Source organism: Tenrec ecaudatus, chromosome 8, assembly GCF_050624435.1.
Source record: "Tenrec ecaudatus isolate mTenEca1 chromosome 8, mTenEca1.hap1, whole genome shotgun sequence".
Classification (NCBI taxonomy): Eukaryota; Metazoa; Chordata; class Mammalia; order Afrosoricida; family Tenrecidae; genus Tenrec; species Tenrec ecaudatus.
In genome coordinates this window covers 42,315,590-42,331,880 of record NC_134537.1, presented here as the reverse complement: position 1 = coordinate 42,331,880, position 16,291 = coordinate 42,315,590, and the positions used below count along the sequence as shown (strand labels likewise).

The 16,291-nt window shown below is 49.2% G+C and overlaps 1 protein-coding gene across 1 annotated transcript in view; it reads right to left on the bottom strand.

The window, feature by feature from the left end:
- The window catches only part of ITGB5 (integrin subunit beta 5), a 141,256-nt gene that overhangs the window by 63,745 nt on the left and 61,220 nt on the right, over nucleotides 1-16,291 (bottom strand). Inside the window, exons 6-7 of the mRNA XM_075556310.1 lie at nucleotides 2,963-3,124; nucleotides 839-934 (exon numbers count right to left, since the gene is read on the bottom strand). Coding sequence (XP_075412425.1) covers nucleotides 839-934; nucleotides 2,963-3,124 — 258 coding nt within the window. The remainder of the gene's footprint in view (nucleotides 1-838; nucleotides 935-2,962; nucleotides 3,125-16,291) is intronic.

Sequence of the window (16,291 nt, the reverse complement as noted above, 5' to 3'; positions counted from 1 at the left end):
CCATCAGTTCAGGCAGAAGTGGTGGAAAAACAGCATCGGACTCAGCTTCTGTTGCAGACCGTTAGGGGCAGAAAAGAGAGGCCCCAGACCTGCTCGGCTGGGGGGGTGGGGAGCGCTTCCCGAACAAGTGTTCACGGTTGTTCGGCGTATAGGTGAGCTGGCTTTCCATGGAGCTAAATGAGCATTTGTGATGTAACTGGGACAAGATTTGTAGTTCAGAGAGCGGCTGTGGGGAAGAGCGCCTTCGCGGGGGGAGTTTAGAAGAGACGGCCCACGGGCGACCCAGGAACAGGCTCTTCTAGATGGAACAGATTGCTCTAGTCACTCAGGATGTTTATTTAGGGGACTCTTTGGAACTGTTGCTTCAGACTACCCCTCCTGGTCTCCCAAAGTCCCCCGAGTCGCACAACTGTAACCTTGGAAACAGTGGTTCTGCCTGCTTAGAAGCCTTAACTTTCTTTCTCTACACTTTTTATTGATGCTCTTGTTCCCTATTAGAAGAAGTGCTACCCACTCATCATCTATAATCGGTGAATTCACACACGGTTATCAAGTTTTCTTTCCAAATCACATTAGACCACGCATGTTTACATAACTTGTGGAGGCACACACCGTGATGTCTCTTCATACTATTCTTCCCTCAATCAAGGCACTACGATGACGCGCCCCGCCTTTGAGTCCCCCGCACATAGAGCTGAACCGTCCCTACCTTCCCCACACGTCACCCGGTCCCACCTTCTCACCTCCCTTTTTATCTCAGGGTCAGCATGGCTATCTGCTCCCTGCCCCCTCCCCCCACCACTTCCCCGCCTCCCTTCCTCCCTCCTTCCAGGCGTACCTTATAGAGCATGTAATGATTTTTGGTCACCGCAAAGATGAGGTTGATGTTGCTCTCGGCTAGTTTCTCTCCAAGCAAAGCGAGGGATGGGTAGTCCTGGGGTAAAGGGAAAAGTCAAGGTGGGTACAATTCCAAACAGGCTGCGATTCTAGCGCCAGCTCCAGCAGGCACTCAGTGTTCTCAGGAGCTTATCACTTGCCACCCCCACCCCCACCCCCGCCGCTTATAAACAAACTCCTAAATGGAGGAAATGTGTAGAGGACCCATCAAGCTAGAGCCCCTCCTCCCACCCTTCCCAACCCGGAGGGGAGTGTAATGAATGGAGATTTCCTGGGTGGAAATTCCTGGGGGAATTGGGGTGGCTCCAAAAAGAGCAGCTACCACAGGCCACCATCTACCATTGGTGTCTGTCTGTCTTGACTCTCTCCCCAAGGCTCTTTCTCCTCCAGCCTCGCCCTGGTCTCTTGTCCTTCCATGCCCAGTGGCTCGGTTTCTCAGGGGCCTTCTGGGGGTCCTGCTCACAGCTTAGAACCGGCAGAAGAAGCTGCTGATCTCTGAACTAAAGGCTGGGCCATGGGGGTGCAGTGGTGGTGGTGGTGGGGGACTAGAGAGGGAGAAGGCTGACGGGCAGTTTAACCATGTCCGAAAGGGTTTGTAAAGCTAATGATGTGCCCAGGGGTCCACATCAAGCAACACCCAAGAGATAGGAAGTTTTATTCAGATTCAATTGTTCCCCAATAATTCCGAAGACCGGGCACTGGCTACCTCTTAAAAGTCTCCAAAACATAGACTTAATCCAGTGAAGAAAGTTAGAAAGAATTGCCCTCTGGCTAGACACTAGAATGGGTTTTGGAAAGTACCGTAGTGTGTGTGATTCCTTGAAGAACAATTACACAGTAAGGGTAGTGACAACTTGGTCATGACTGGGTCTGGGTGACAGGTCTGTGCAAGTTCACATGACTTGTCATCATGGTGCACATTTACAATGCTGCCTGAGTTACTTTTACTTTTACATGGTCACGGCTATTAGAGGTGGAAGTCTTTCAGGTGTCCCTTTCCAGGCAGGGTGCCACCTACCCCGCTCCCAATGACAGTGACAGAGTCCACTGTCCACCAGGAGCCAGGACATCTGTGCTTATTCTTATTTATAAATTGTTTTTGAATGGAATTGTTTTCTTAATTGTACTCTCAGATTGTAAAAGGATATAACTGAGCGGGCCTTTGAGACTAGCTAAGCGCTCTTTGGACTTCTTTTCCAAATATCCCCTTTAATAAACTATAAACTCACTCTTTCTGTTAAAAACAACAACAACAAACAAACCAGAACTGGTTTTTTTTTTTCCATATGGACTTTGAATCTTATAGTTTTACTGAATTTACTTATTAGTTTTAATTGCTTAAATCCATGTGTTAGAAATTCCTTGGGATTTTCTTTGTATTAAATCCTATGGTCTCTACCCAGGGATGATGTGACTTCTTCCTTTCCAGTCGTCTGCTTCTCTTGGGTTACTGCATTGGCTAGAATGGCTAATATAACGTTGAGCAGACGGGGAGAGCGCTTGCATCCTTGCCGCGTTCCTGAACGGAGGGGCAAGTGTCCGGTCTTTCCCACGAAGTCTGATGTTACTCGTGGTTTTTGAGAGGCGCCCTGGAGCAGGTGGAAAAAGCTCCGTGCTAATCTTAGTTTGCTGGACACTTTTATCGCAAAAGGGTGTTGGCCTTTGTTTAACGGTTTTGGGGCATCTCTGCAGAGGCTCGTGTTATTTTAAACTCACATGCTGCATTGCAGGAAATGCTTTCATCTCAGTTTGCCTGGCCCCCTCTGTGATGCCTGTCCCAGCTCTGCAGCTGCACAATCCCTGCCCTCCTGTGAGATCGTTGGGGTCACCCCTCCCCTGGACTGAGCACACTCACCCTGAGGTGTGCAATGAACCGGCTAAAGAAACCCTTGCGACCAGTTCTGCAGACCCAGCTGGAAAAGTTGCAGAAATGAACTCCGAGCCCACGAGTGACTCGGAAAGTCAGCGAGCCCCGAGTGTCCGAGGACGGTTTCAAAGCAGTGAGCCCTCAGACCCGGGTGGGGTCACAAGGAGAGGTGGCAGGCACCTAGGCCCCGATCCTCACCATCTGGTTAGATGCGGTGTACTCATTGGCCTCATTCAGGTGGCACTGGCCATCGTGGGGCTGCACCAAGCCCCCCAGTTTCCCATCCAGCGCGATGTGTGGCACGTCGTCCGTTGTGAATACCAGCAGGTGCAGCGCATCCTTTCGCCAACCGATCTTCTCCTGAGGGACAAAAAGGCCAAGTGTACAGCAACCTTCCGAGCTGGCCCTGCACTGGACGGCAGGCAAGGTACCGGCACAGCTCCCAGAATTACCACCTGAATGAGGCCCAAACCACTGCGGAGAGAGTCTACAGGCTCAGAGAAGGCGCAGTGTGGGCAAGGGGACCCTAACTGCCTGGAGGCAAACCTGGGAGCCTTTGCTTGTACAGCCCCAGACACCCAGGACCCCTCCCCACCAGCCCACCCCACACACCCTGCCTTGCTGGTCCCTTCAATGATTCCTGAAGGGTGATCCTGCTGGGTGCATGCTCTTTGGGCTCACCTAGCCTCCCGTTCCCAGGACGACTTTTAATTCACCCTCACCACCTCATCAACCCCCTCTGGCTCTGAGCTCTGTTGTTGAGGAGGAAAATGGCAAGTCCCGGGCACTGCTGAAAGAACACACCAATCTGCCTTGGAAAAAGTACAGCAAGGATGTTCCTCAGGGGCAAGCGTGGCAAGACTTCGTCTAACCGACTTCGGCGCTGTTGTCGGGAGAGACCAGTCCCTGGAGAAAGACATCACGCTTGGTAACGCGGAGGGGCAGCCAGAAAGAGGAAGGCCCTGGACCAGATGGACAGACAGCAGGGCCGCAACAATTGTGAGCGTGGCGCAGGGCGGAGCAGTGCTTCCTGCCACTGGACACAGGGCGGCTGCCAGTCAGAGCAACTGACAGCACCTAGTACAACAGAGTAACAGCCACCAGGCCACACACTCTGGTTGGCGGACTGGCTGAGAGCAGACTTCAGTCCCCTGCTCACTGTGGACCCTTCCAAACAAAATGCTCCAGTGACCAAGAAATGGTAAAGCCTGCCACCTAGTCTGGTGGGTTGGAGAGTTAGGAAACCTTTTCACTTTTAGGAGTTAATCATTCATCGAATCCCATCTGTTCCGAGTCTGTCGGATCAGCTCTTTTCTCCTAGTCCTGCTTTACCGTGTGAAATGTACCCGTCTTCCTCCCGAGACTCAGTCACAGACAGTCTCTAATGGAAAGAACTTGGTGCTTCATTATTGTTCCCTTAAACGCAATCACCATGGCCCACGCTGCTCGGCGGGCTTGTACCACGGCCCCGACACCGCACAAGCACGCTTCTCGGTCACGATGACACAAGCAGCCAGACCTGGGTGCAGAGCAACCCTATGTGGGGATCTGGTCACCTTCCCACGGACTCGCAGTTCAGTAATACGACAAGAAACAACTGAGTTTTGTCAGTGGGCAACACCTTTCTACAGACGCCTTGCCAAAGGATAGAAATGTGAGCCCATGAAGGGATTTCAGTTCGACCAATCATTAAGGAAATGTCAATGAAAACCCAACAAGAGAGTTACTAGAGAGCTATTAGACTGGCAGCCAAACAAGCCGCTCTCATGCGCATTGCCGGTAAGGACGCAGAGGCAGTAAAGCCTCACAGGCTGCTGGTGAGAAGGCGGAATGGCTCCACAGCTTGAGGAAAGAGCCTGGCATCTTTCTATAAGGCAAGCCAGCAGCCTGCTCTCAGGCACGTATCTAAGATAAAGGAAAGCTTGTGCGCATCTAAGAACCTCTGTGCCAGTGTTCACAGATGTTTCATTCATTATCACCGGCAACGAGGCGCAGCTCAAATGCCCATCGACTGGAAAAGAGATAAACCATGGAGTATTATCCCCAAGGAAACAGGGCCAAGGCCACACTCAAAGGGCGACTTCACAGCAGGAAGCTGTTCCTCTGGTCTTCAGGGCAATACAACCCTCAAGGGCGAAAGACAGACCCGACCCGGGGTTGCCGGAGGCTGAGGCTGACCAATCGTTGGGGGCCTGGGGAGTGGGGGGTGTTGTTGTGTGCGACAACCAAGACCCCAGGGGACACAAGGAGGCCTTCTTGGATGGTGAAAATAGTCTGTATCTCACTTTTGAGGGGTGGGGGAGCCTAAAAACAGTGAATTTTACTATGTGTCAGTTATATCCTAAAAACCCGAGTTCAAAACAAAACATAAACACTTTAAAGCAGCGGTTCTCAAGCTTCCTCACACTGCAACCCTTTCATACAGTTCCTCAGGTTGTGGTGACCCCCAACCATAACATTATTTTCATTGCTACTTCATCACTGTCATTTTGCTCCTGTTATGAATCGGCGACCCCTGTGAAAGGGTCATTTGACCCCAAAAGGGGTCGTGCCCCACAGATTGAGAATCGCTGCTTCAAAGGCTATCCCTTTAGCCCAGTCACCCCACCTGAGGAGGATCCATCAGTAAGAAGTACCCCAAAGGTGAGACAAGGAGAAACACATCGCTGTCCTTGCTCTCCACTTGACAGCTGTTAGAAATTCTATTTGGAAAAAGTGTGTAAATGACACAAGTAGGCATAATCACACCCCTACAGTATTCACAACAGCAGGGCGGGGATAGAAATAACCTACGTACCCATCAATGGATGAACACGCTATGGTACAAACACATAACGCAATACCATGCACCATTAAAGAATAACAATGAGTGTATAAACTGTCCCACAACATGGGTGAACCTGGAGGGAACGATGTTTTGTGGAAGAGGTCAGTCACAAGAGGAAAACAATATTGTATCTGACCATCTTGGCAGAAAGTCAAGAAGATGCTTCCTCATAGAAAGAAATCTTGTTTGGTTCCCAGTGAAGGGAGAGGGTAAGAGAGAAAAATCACGAACCACTTAGAGCAGTGGTCCTCAACTTCCTCATGACACCGCCCTTTCACACAGTTCCTCATGTTGTGGTGACCGCCCCAACCATAACATTATTTTCTTTGCTACTTCATAACTTGTCATTTTGCTACTGTTATGAGTCATTATATAAATATCTGATATGCAGGATGCATTATCATTGTTACAAATTGAACATAATTAAAGCATAGTGATACATCACAAAGCAATATGTAATTGTATATTGTGAAATATTTATGTGTTTTCCGATGGTCTTAGGTGACCCCCAAGGGGTCTTGACCCACAGGTTGAGAACTGCTGACTTAGAGGATATTTGTGACCTTGGGGAAGTAAGACAAGACACGATAGAGGGAAGGCAGCACAAGACCCTGACTGAGAAAGATGCACAGAGCACCGAGAGCAAACAGCATCCACAGGAATCATCGTCAACTTCACAAGGCCACAACCACAGTAAACGCAAACAGTGTACAAGTAGATGCCCGGATGGTGTGGCAGAGCATACAGGGGGCAAAGTGATATAAATTTCTTAACCATGACCAAATGTTGTGAGAGACTGGGCTTGAGGGCTGAGGACCATAGTTTCAGGGGACAGTGACATCAATTGACTAACACGGTCCTTAAAGGCAATGGCCGACATCCTATTTTGGGAAGCAGTGACTGAGGTTTTAAAAGCTGTTGAACAACCGGCCAACATATGACTATTAGTCTCTTTGCCTCGAGCAAGGAAGCGTGAAGAAAACCTAAGACTCACAGAAACCGTTAGCTCGCTAGACTAATGGGCCACAGCAACCAGAACCTCCACTGGCCTGAGACCAGATCGGGTCTGACCATCATCAGCCACCACTCTGATCAGGACACAGTAGAAGGTCCAGACAGTGGGGGGAGAATGTAGAACAAGTTCAAAATCATATAAAAGATCAGACTTACTGCTCTGATCAAGCCTGGTGGAACCCTTAAGACAGTAGCCCTTAAACACCCTTCACACCTGGATCTGAACCCAGAGACCATCTTTCAGCCAAACCAGAACAGGCCTACGAAGGGACTATCGAAGGATCCTGTAGGCTGAATGTTGGATGATGCCGAAAGTGCAAGGAATACAGAATCAATGCACCAAAAAAGAAGTACTGGACACTCAACCATTTCAGGAAGAACTGGTGGTGCTGAAGGAAGAAGTCCAAGCTACACGGACGGAAGGAACAAGGAAGAAGCCGTCAGGAATTGACAGGACGCCAGTGGGACTGTTTCAACAAGTGGATGCAGGGAGGTGGTCACTAGTCTACACCAAGATCGGTGGACGGCAGCCACCTGACCAATTGAGTAGAGCTCTCTCACTGCCACCGAGTCAACGCTCATTCATAGCAACGACCCCACTGGTGGGTTTCTGAAACTGTAACTGTTTATGGGCGGAGAAATCCCAGTCTTTCTCCAGCAGAGCAGCTGGTGGTTTCGAACTGCGGACCATGCAGATGGCAGCCTGACTATAACCACTACACTACCAGGGCTCCACATTAACTCGAAAAGATCCATGTACTATCGAACAATATCATTAATATGACATATAAGTAAAATTTTGCTGAAGATAATTCCAAAGGATTTCATTAGCATATCCACAGAGGCTATGGAAAACAAGGGATATTATTGCTAACGACATTATTGCTAACGGTAGTGAATCTTGGCTGAAAAGAGGAATGCCTGAAAGATGTTTACCTGCGTTTCACTGAGCGTGCCAAGGCATGTGACTGCGTGTCATTGTAAGGTTTAGATTACATTGCAAAGACTAGGAATAGCACACTTAGCCGCGCTCCTGGGCAGCTTGCACGTAGATCAAGAAGCAATACTTTAAATACAACGAGGGGACACTGCATGGCTTACAATCAGGAAAGGTGTGCGCCAGGGTTATAGTCTTTCACCGCAGTACTCAGTCTATCTGTTGAGCAATAATAAAAAAAACTGGACTACGGGACCGGGAGGAGACACGGCATCAGGACAGAAGACGGCTCATCAACAGCCAGCCACGTGCAGGAGTGGCACCATAAAAAGAACATCCTGCTTTCTGTTGTTCTGAAAATGATGCTAACAAGTGTGATCTGGAGGCCGGGCTCGGGTGAGTCAGGTATGCAGTCAGTCCAGACAGGTGGCTGGGGCTCGGGGATTTCACCCGCTGTGCTTGCTTGCATGGAGTATTTTCATTGGCAACAGTGATCCTGACTGCAGGCTCGGACAGAAGAGCTACTCATTTTTGAAGGGTAAACTTGTGTAACCATGGACATGGTGGGGAGCAATAGTACTATATAAGATATATATATATTTTTAAAGCAAAACACTGATATACAAAATAGAGTATGTTGTGGGGGCCAGAGTCTATGAACCCCAGCACAGACAAGGCCAAGGTCAAGTCTCTGCTCCTCTCGGCCACGCACTTCATCTCTCTCAGCCTCGTGTCTTCACTTACTCGACAAGATGAAGTGACACCGTGGTCGTCACAATGGGCTCAAGATGGTGTCGGACCAGACTGTTTCATCCGGTTGTGCTAGGGCTGCTGCTAGGTCGGAACCCACCCGGCGGCCCCTAGCAGCAACAACATGCAGATGATTCTGCTGCTGTGCGCAGTATTGCGAAGCTCAGAGAGAAGTCATGAACGGCACTGAGCCCCTACAAGGCGCTGAGAAGGGAGAGTTATAATCACAACTCCAGAACCATTAGCAACGTCTCCTCATCCCTCTCACTCTTTGATGTATGAGGCCCATCTTATGAAGGGACTATTCAGAATTGTAATACAGTTTTAGAACCTTGCCTTAATTGAAACCACAATGGAATTCCACCGCAAGCTTATAAAATTCAACCCACTGCCATAGAGTCGATTCCGTCCCTATAGAATTAAGGTAGAACTGCCCTTTCAGGTTTCTAAGATGTGAAATCTTGACAGGTGTAAATAGTTTCATCTTTCTTCCTCGACACGGCTGGTGGATTTGAACTGCAGACCCTGCAGTTAGCAGCTCGGTGCAGAAACCCTATACCACTGGGGCTCCTTGCACACCTATGAGAATGACTAACATTTAAAACGACTGGCCAGCACAAATGCTGATGGGGTTGGGGAGAAACTGGAACCTTCACATTTGAGAGGAACACCAATGAGCAGTTTCAATATACCACTGCGGGTTTCAATGCTGTTAAAAAGTTAAATAAGCCACAACTTAAAAAAAGAAATATCTACATGAATGGAAATGCATTCCCATGCTCACAGACTGGAAGACTTAACATAGTGAAAAGTCGATACTACCAAAATAATCTAGATATATAATGCCATCCAAGTTAAAATCTCAACAACATCCTTTAATAAAAGGGAAAAATGAACCTCCAACTTCATATGGGAAGGAAGGAGGCCCTGAACGGCCCAGCCAATATTGAAGAAGAACAAAGTAGGAGGCCTTACATCTCCGGATCTCAAAACTGGAAGAAGCCACAGTAATCAAAGCAGTCTGGTACTGGTTCCATGACAGACACAGTCCAATGGCATAGAACTGAAAACCCAGAAGTAAATCAATGCATCTACAAATAACTGATCATTGACAAAGGGTCCAAGTCCACCTGGTGCGGAAGAAACAGTATTTTTAAACAAATGCTACTGCAAAATTGAATATTCATTTGTAGGAAAATGAAACTGTATCCATGCCTCAAGCCATGCACAAAAACTAACTCAAAATAGACCAAAGAGCTTAATGTTAACACTAAAACCACAAAGTTCCTGGATGATAACATAGAATCAAAGCTAAAGGACTTGATTTCCAGCATAAATAGCCTATCAAATAAAACTAAAAATATACAAATTAGGTAACTTGGACACAAATTAGGTAGCTTGGACCTCCTAAAAATTAAAGACTTATGCTATTCAAAAGACTTTTACCCGATACCAAGCGCTCAATAGAAGTTAAATGTCTAGAAAAAGAATGGTGGCAACATATACACAAATATGGTTGATACAATTGATGTATGGATTGTCATAAGAGTTGTTAGATTCCCCCAATAAAATGGTCTTTTAATTAAAAAAAAGACATTTGAAAAAAATAAAAGACTTTTACCAAGAAGGGGGAAAGAATAAAAGAAAACAAAAAGCCTATAGGCTGGGAAAAAATGTGGCAACATCTAATAAGGGTCTAATCTCTAAAGTATCCATAAAAAACATTTCAACCACAAAAGACAAGCAAATGTTTTTAATGGGCAAAGGACATGCGCAGACACTTTGCCAAGAGAGGACACTCCGGCAGGCAGCCAGCAAGTATGTGAAAGACGGTTTGTGACCGTCAGACTGCAGAGAAGCACACATCAGAACTGTGAGGAGATACCGTGTCACACGGGCACAAATGGCAAGGAGCACACAAACCACAAGAAAAAAACAGTAAATAAAGCTGGCAAACTTGTGGGGGGATGGCAACTATTTCCTTTTTAAAAAATTTTAATAAATCATTTTACTGGGGGCTCTTGCAGGTCTTATAACAATCCATCCATCAGCTGTGTCGAGCACATTTGTACATCTATATGTTGCCATCATCATTTCCAATAAGTTTTCTTTCTACTTTAGCTCCTCCTTTTCCCCCCTCCCTTCCTCCCCCACCCTTGATAATTTATTATTTTTATTTTCATATTTTACACTGCCACTGTCTCCCTTCACCCATGTTTCTGTTCTTTGTCCCCTTGGTGGTGGCGGCGGGGGGGTGTTATCTGTCAATCATTGCGATTGGTGCCCCCTTTCTAATCTGGTGTCAATTTGGGACTTCAGAGGACTAAGAGTGAAGGGGTGGAGTCTAGTCTGTCAATCAGGTCACAGCCAATGAGGCCTCTGTGGGCATGGCCTTCCCCGGAGGATTCTGGGAAAATTCCAGTATTTCTTCCTTAGAGGCGGGAGACCTTCTCTCACTCGGCTCACTCCCTTGGAGACTCACTACTGACAAGGCTGATTCCCTGTGAGACATCCCTGAGGAGAAGCCACATGGACCTACCCTGATGTAGCCCTGGATACTGGAGAAGCCACATGGAAACCCCTGCCAGCTCTGAGATGCTTAAAATGCCACTGGATCCAAAGACTTTCCACCCAGTGGCCTGTGATCTTCCTGCATTCAGCACCATTGCATGTGTTTCGTGAATCTGAAGAGGCCTTTATAGATGGGTATCAGACATAGGGGCTACTATCAGACTTGTGGGCTTGGACTGGACTAGGTTAGGATACTTTCTTCATGTACAATTAGCCTTTATATAAAACTCTCTCTTATACACATGAGTGTCTATGAATTTGCTTTCTCTAGTCTACCCAGACTTACACATCCCCCATCCTCATGGTATCGCTACTCTCATTCTTGGTCCTCAGGGGGGTTACCTATCCTGGATTCCATGTGTTAACAGCTCTTACCTGTACCAGTGTACATGCTCTGATCTACCCAGATTTGTAAGCTAGAACTGGGGTCATGATAGTGGGTGGGGAGAGGGGGGGACCTCGAAGTATTAAAGAACTAGAGGAATGTTGTGTCTTTCGTCAGTGCTCTACTGCACCTTGACTGGCTCATCCCACCCTTGTGGCCCTTCTGTGAGGGGATCTCTAATTGGGCTTTGGGTCTCCACTTTTGGGCTTTGGGTCTCCACTCCAACCCCCCCTTGTTCCCATTGATATGATTGCTTGTTTTGGGTCTTCTGATGCCTGGTACCTAATCCAGTCAGCACCTAGTGATCACACGGGTTGATGTGCTTCTTCCATGTGTGGGCTTTGTTGTTTCCCTGCTTAGACTCTTATATAATGCTGATGGACTGGAGAGTGGGATGGCCACTCTGGACAGCAAGCCCTGGTGAAGTGAAATGACACAGAAGCCTTGTCTTTGCTACTGCCACCAGAGGATTTGGAGCTGGGGGTGGGGGAGGCTGCAGCGGTGGCAGCCAGAGGGCGGGGCATATAAATAGGGTGTGTGAAATTCTGATACAATTGTTGCCACTGCACCCAGCATAAAATGAGTCATTCCAGAGGAAGGAAAAGAGACTAAAGAATTGGAAGTGAAGCGCATCTACGACCCTTACATGGCACAGGACCAGCGCTGAGACCTGAGGCAGAGCCATGAGCCTCAACCCACAGAACAAGGAAAAGTGTGGGCCTTTGGGCAGGAGGCTGACTTGCAGGGTGGGGTGCCCTTCAGGAATTTTCTAGTGTTGAAGAAGTTTTATAATGTTTGCGTAAGCAAGGCAGAACCCAGGGGGACCACAGAAACCTTTCTGAAACAGAAACATCACAACATGAAGCTATTTCTCAACACAGCCTCCATCTAGGTCGGTGTACCATGTCAAAATAGCAGCTTCAGCAACTTCAAGGGCCTACAATTGTGTTCCTCTTGAATGTTCTCTGAGTTTGGGGACCAAAAAGAAGTCTGAAGGACAAGAATCAGGGCTCTGGGGTGGGGGGTGTAAGGCTTGCTACCCCCTGAGAATTAGCAGGTGCCTGTCGTTATGGAAAAACACTTAGCCAGCTCAACTTTCCTGCCCTTTTTGTCACCAAAGCAATTTTCAATTTTCTTAAAACTTCTCCCTCCTGAGCTCCATGATCACCCTGTGTCCTTTGAGAAAACCTACCAAGATCACCCCATTTGGTATCCCAAACATTTGCCACCACCTTCTGAGCTGTCTCCCCTCTGCACCTTGCATCTCACCGTCCCAGCAGATCCCTTCAGAAGACACCGCTTGGATTGGACTTGTTTTGTTTTGGGGTACCCTCAGGAGACTGGGACAAGGGTATTACTGAACTTGCCTGCAGCCATCTACCGACTGCAGAGACAGACACGCTCAGACATGTGTTGTTGGGAACAGAAACATGCATGCAGAAACTAGCATTCTACTAGCGATACTTTCTGACCCACCCCATCCCACTTATAAATCTATCCTTTGATGTAAAGGTGTCTTGGGCTCAGGTGTCTGGCAAATCCGGATTGAGACCCCGTCCGCCCCATCTTGTCATTTGCATTTTGGGCATTAATCTTCCCCCTGGCTCAGCAGCCTCTCATCTATAAAACAGAGATAATTACAGCACCTGTCGATCGGGGTTGCTGAGAAGATTAAACCAAATGACACACCTGGAGCACCCACCCAGCTCAGTACCTGGAATGCAGGAAACAGTTAAGAAATTACTAGCTATTGTGATCACCATTCCCCTGGAGTTAAACCACGGGTACGTCCACCTGTCATTCAGAGGCACACCAATCTTATCTTTGAGGTCTGGCAAGGTATCCACCTCCTTTCTACTTAATTACATTTTCTAAAATTTAAGATTAAACCATTTTTAAAAGGGAAAAAAATTATTTAGCTAGACTTTTCTCCAGGCCTCTGAGTAAACACAACATTGAAGCCACTTTACTTAGATGAAATGTGGCAGAGGTCTGCCCTCTGATGAAAACACCCGAGGTGGGAGAAGTGGAAACAGGAGGAGGCGAAGGAGGAGGAGGAGGAGGAGGAAGAGGAGGAGGAAGCATGAAGTCCGCTGCTGCCTCACCCGCACCTACCAAACCCTTGACTTCTCTTTGCTCATTGGGTTATGGGCAAACTCTACCACATTCGCCACAAGGTCAGCTTCCACCGCCACCTGCCAGTTCCCACTCTGCCCCGGGAGACAGATGTCCGACAAAGACGTGCCACGGGACTTCCCTCCTGTCCATGTGAGGGCTCGCAGGGTCTGCTGCCATCATCTCTGGGAGGCCTAGTGGTGCTGGACCCTCCTCTTTGCCTCAGAGAGCCAGCTCGTCTTCCTGGTCTCCCTTCCGCTCTTACTGTCCGAAAGGAAAGGCAACAGTTCTTCTCTCCCTGAGGAGACAGCCTGCAAATCCCACTGTCTTTGGAGAATGTGTTCCACTAGCCTCTCTCTTCTCTAGTTTCCTTCCCACGTGTCTAAAAATCGATTCAAGGTCCACTGAGAGTGAGCCTCTTGATCCTACGACTCCGTGTCTCTCTCTCTCTCTCTCTCTCTCTCGTGGGTTTTATGATTAACTGCCACTGTGAGGTTGACCCCTCTAAGAGTAACTGCCCCTGACCTCCAGGTCTTTAAGGCCCGGCCTCTCCCTGCACATGGGCTCTCCATGCTCTAAGGCAGTGGCCCTCGGACTGCCCTGTCCGATGCCCAGAGGTTCTGGTGTAACCAGGCTGAGATGCTGGTCACCTGGGTCTGAGACAGGTAAACCTGCAGAGCACAGGTTGAGAGCCACACCAGCCCCCCAGTCTCCCTCAGGCCTCACTCTGGTGGTCTCTCTGAAGCTGGCCGGGGCTTCTGCTGAGCTGCCTGGCCCTGGGCTCCCAGGACATTGTCTGATCTCTCCTGCCGCTCTGACTACAGCTATGCAAGTCCAAATGCAACCTGGAGATTATCCAGGTTCAAGGATCCACTGGGATGACTCACGAATGACCTCAACCTGTCTGAAAGCTGACTCAGCATCCCCCTCTCTGTGACTCCCAAGTAAACTTCTCCCCCAGGCTTCCCCATTTCTGACAGTGGGTCTAGTCCATGCCCTGTCGAGAGACCCTGGATTTGTCTTTCTCAGGTCATGTTCCATGACCTGTTTTTATTCCAGCTGCTCACCTGGTGAGTAGGTAACGGGAGGGGGTGGCAACCTTATGGGAAAAGAAATCCACGGTGGCCTCGGACACCTAGCAATGGGTGGAAGGGGAGCTGTGAGGGTCATCTCCAACAGTCCAGAGTCCAGTCCATCCACACTCCCTCCTGGCTAACCGTCAGCTACCCTCACAGGTCACGGCTTCCACAACAACACCTTCCACCCAGCCCCTCGGCTCTGTTGCACTGGCCCTCCGGGTCTTAGGCACAGCTCCAGAGGCGGACAGTGTTCCCTGGAAGTGATGGGGTGCATGGCAAACCCCCTAGTTTTCTGATCCCCCAAGAGGTCCCACCAGGGCTGGAGCAGAAGATGGCTTTCTTAGAGAGGAAACTCAGTGGCGAATCAAGGGGCCAAACCTCAACTCTGTCCTCAGAAGCAGCAGAAACGGTGAGTCAGTGAAAGACAGGGAAGGCTAGAGAGCCCAAACCCTGGGTCACAAGAGCCCAGCCCTTGGCATAGACTGGACACTCAAGAAAGAAGGCCCGAGTAAGTGACTACAATATGGGGCAAAACCCAACAACACCACAATGCACACACTGCAACCAAATCTTCCCCACAACACCTAGAAGGCATCCATCCACAATCCCATGAACTTTGTAATATACTTTGGAATCTCACAAACATCTTCTTTTAAATCTATGCCCATGGGGAGCATGAGAGGGGCAGCGTAAGGAGAAGCTGGCCTCAGCCGAGTACTCTTCATCTGTCATCTGGCTGAGCTCTGACGGAACAAGGAGAACGCAAGCAGAGGTCGTGAGTGGGGCGTGGGGCTCTCGAAGACAAGTCGATGGAGGGAGGGGTCAGGGCAGTTGGTGCAGGGTGGCTGCTGGGCGGATCTGGGCAGCGCAGGTCTGGGGTCAGTATGGAGGATGCAGAACTCTGTGAGATGGAGACATGGCGACTGGGGTCCAGGAGATGCAGGCGGGGGATCAGGACTTTCCATTCTTGGGGTGGGGGGAGAACTTAATTGGCTTCCCCCAGATGGACTTGCTGCCTTCTTCACCTCTAACCCCTGGCCCTGGAGAGCCTTGCACTTGGGGAACGAGAGAAACCAAGAGTAGCAGGTTAGAGGACTTGGTCTCTCTAGTGTGAAGAGCCGAGCCTCCAGTCTGTGGACACGGGTTGCTGGGGTGGAAGGGGTCACACTAACTGGCTGCAAGCTCTGACAAGGTAGGAAGTCACCCCAGGGCGCCAACAACAGGCTTCCATCCCTCCACCCGGCTGCACAGGCTTCCCGGCCACCCCTGAACAGCTTCCTCTCGGGCTCTGACCCACATGGCAAGGTGGCTGCCTGGGGAAGCAGACAGGAGCCGGGCACCAGCGTAAGGGGCTCGGCAGACAGAAGGAATGTCTGTGGCAGAGCTTCCCAGCTCATGGCGGCCAGACACAAACGCAGCTCGCGGAGGGGGCGCTGTCAGACGCCACAGAGACCAGTGAAACCAGCTGCTCCCGAGATGCTGCTGACTCACGGCGGCCCCGTGGGTGTCAGCGCACAGCTGAGCACAGTGGCTGTGTTTCCAGTAGTAGATCACCAGGCCTTTCTTCCACGGGGCACGTGCTGGGTTTGAACCTCCGATCTTTTCTGTAGCAGACTAGCACCCGGGGCTTCCAAACCACAGACCAGAAGGGGCAATTAGAGGAGACAGTAAACCCAAACCCAACTCGCTGCCCCCCAGTCAAGTCCAACTCAGAGAGACCTGTAGAACACGGTAGAACTGCCCCTGTGCGTTTCTGACACTGCAATTCTTTTTTCCGATCAATCAACCTATCTAAACAGTTGTACTGGCTCATAATCCAAATATCACACAACTCAGTTCAATCATATCA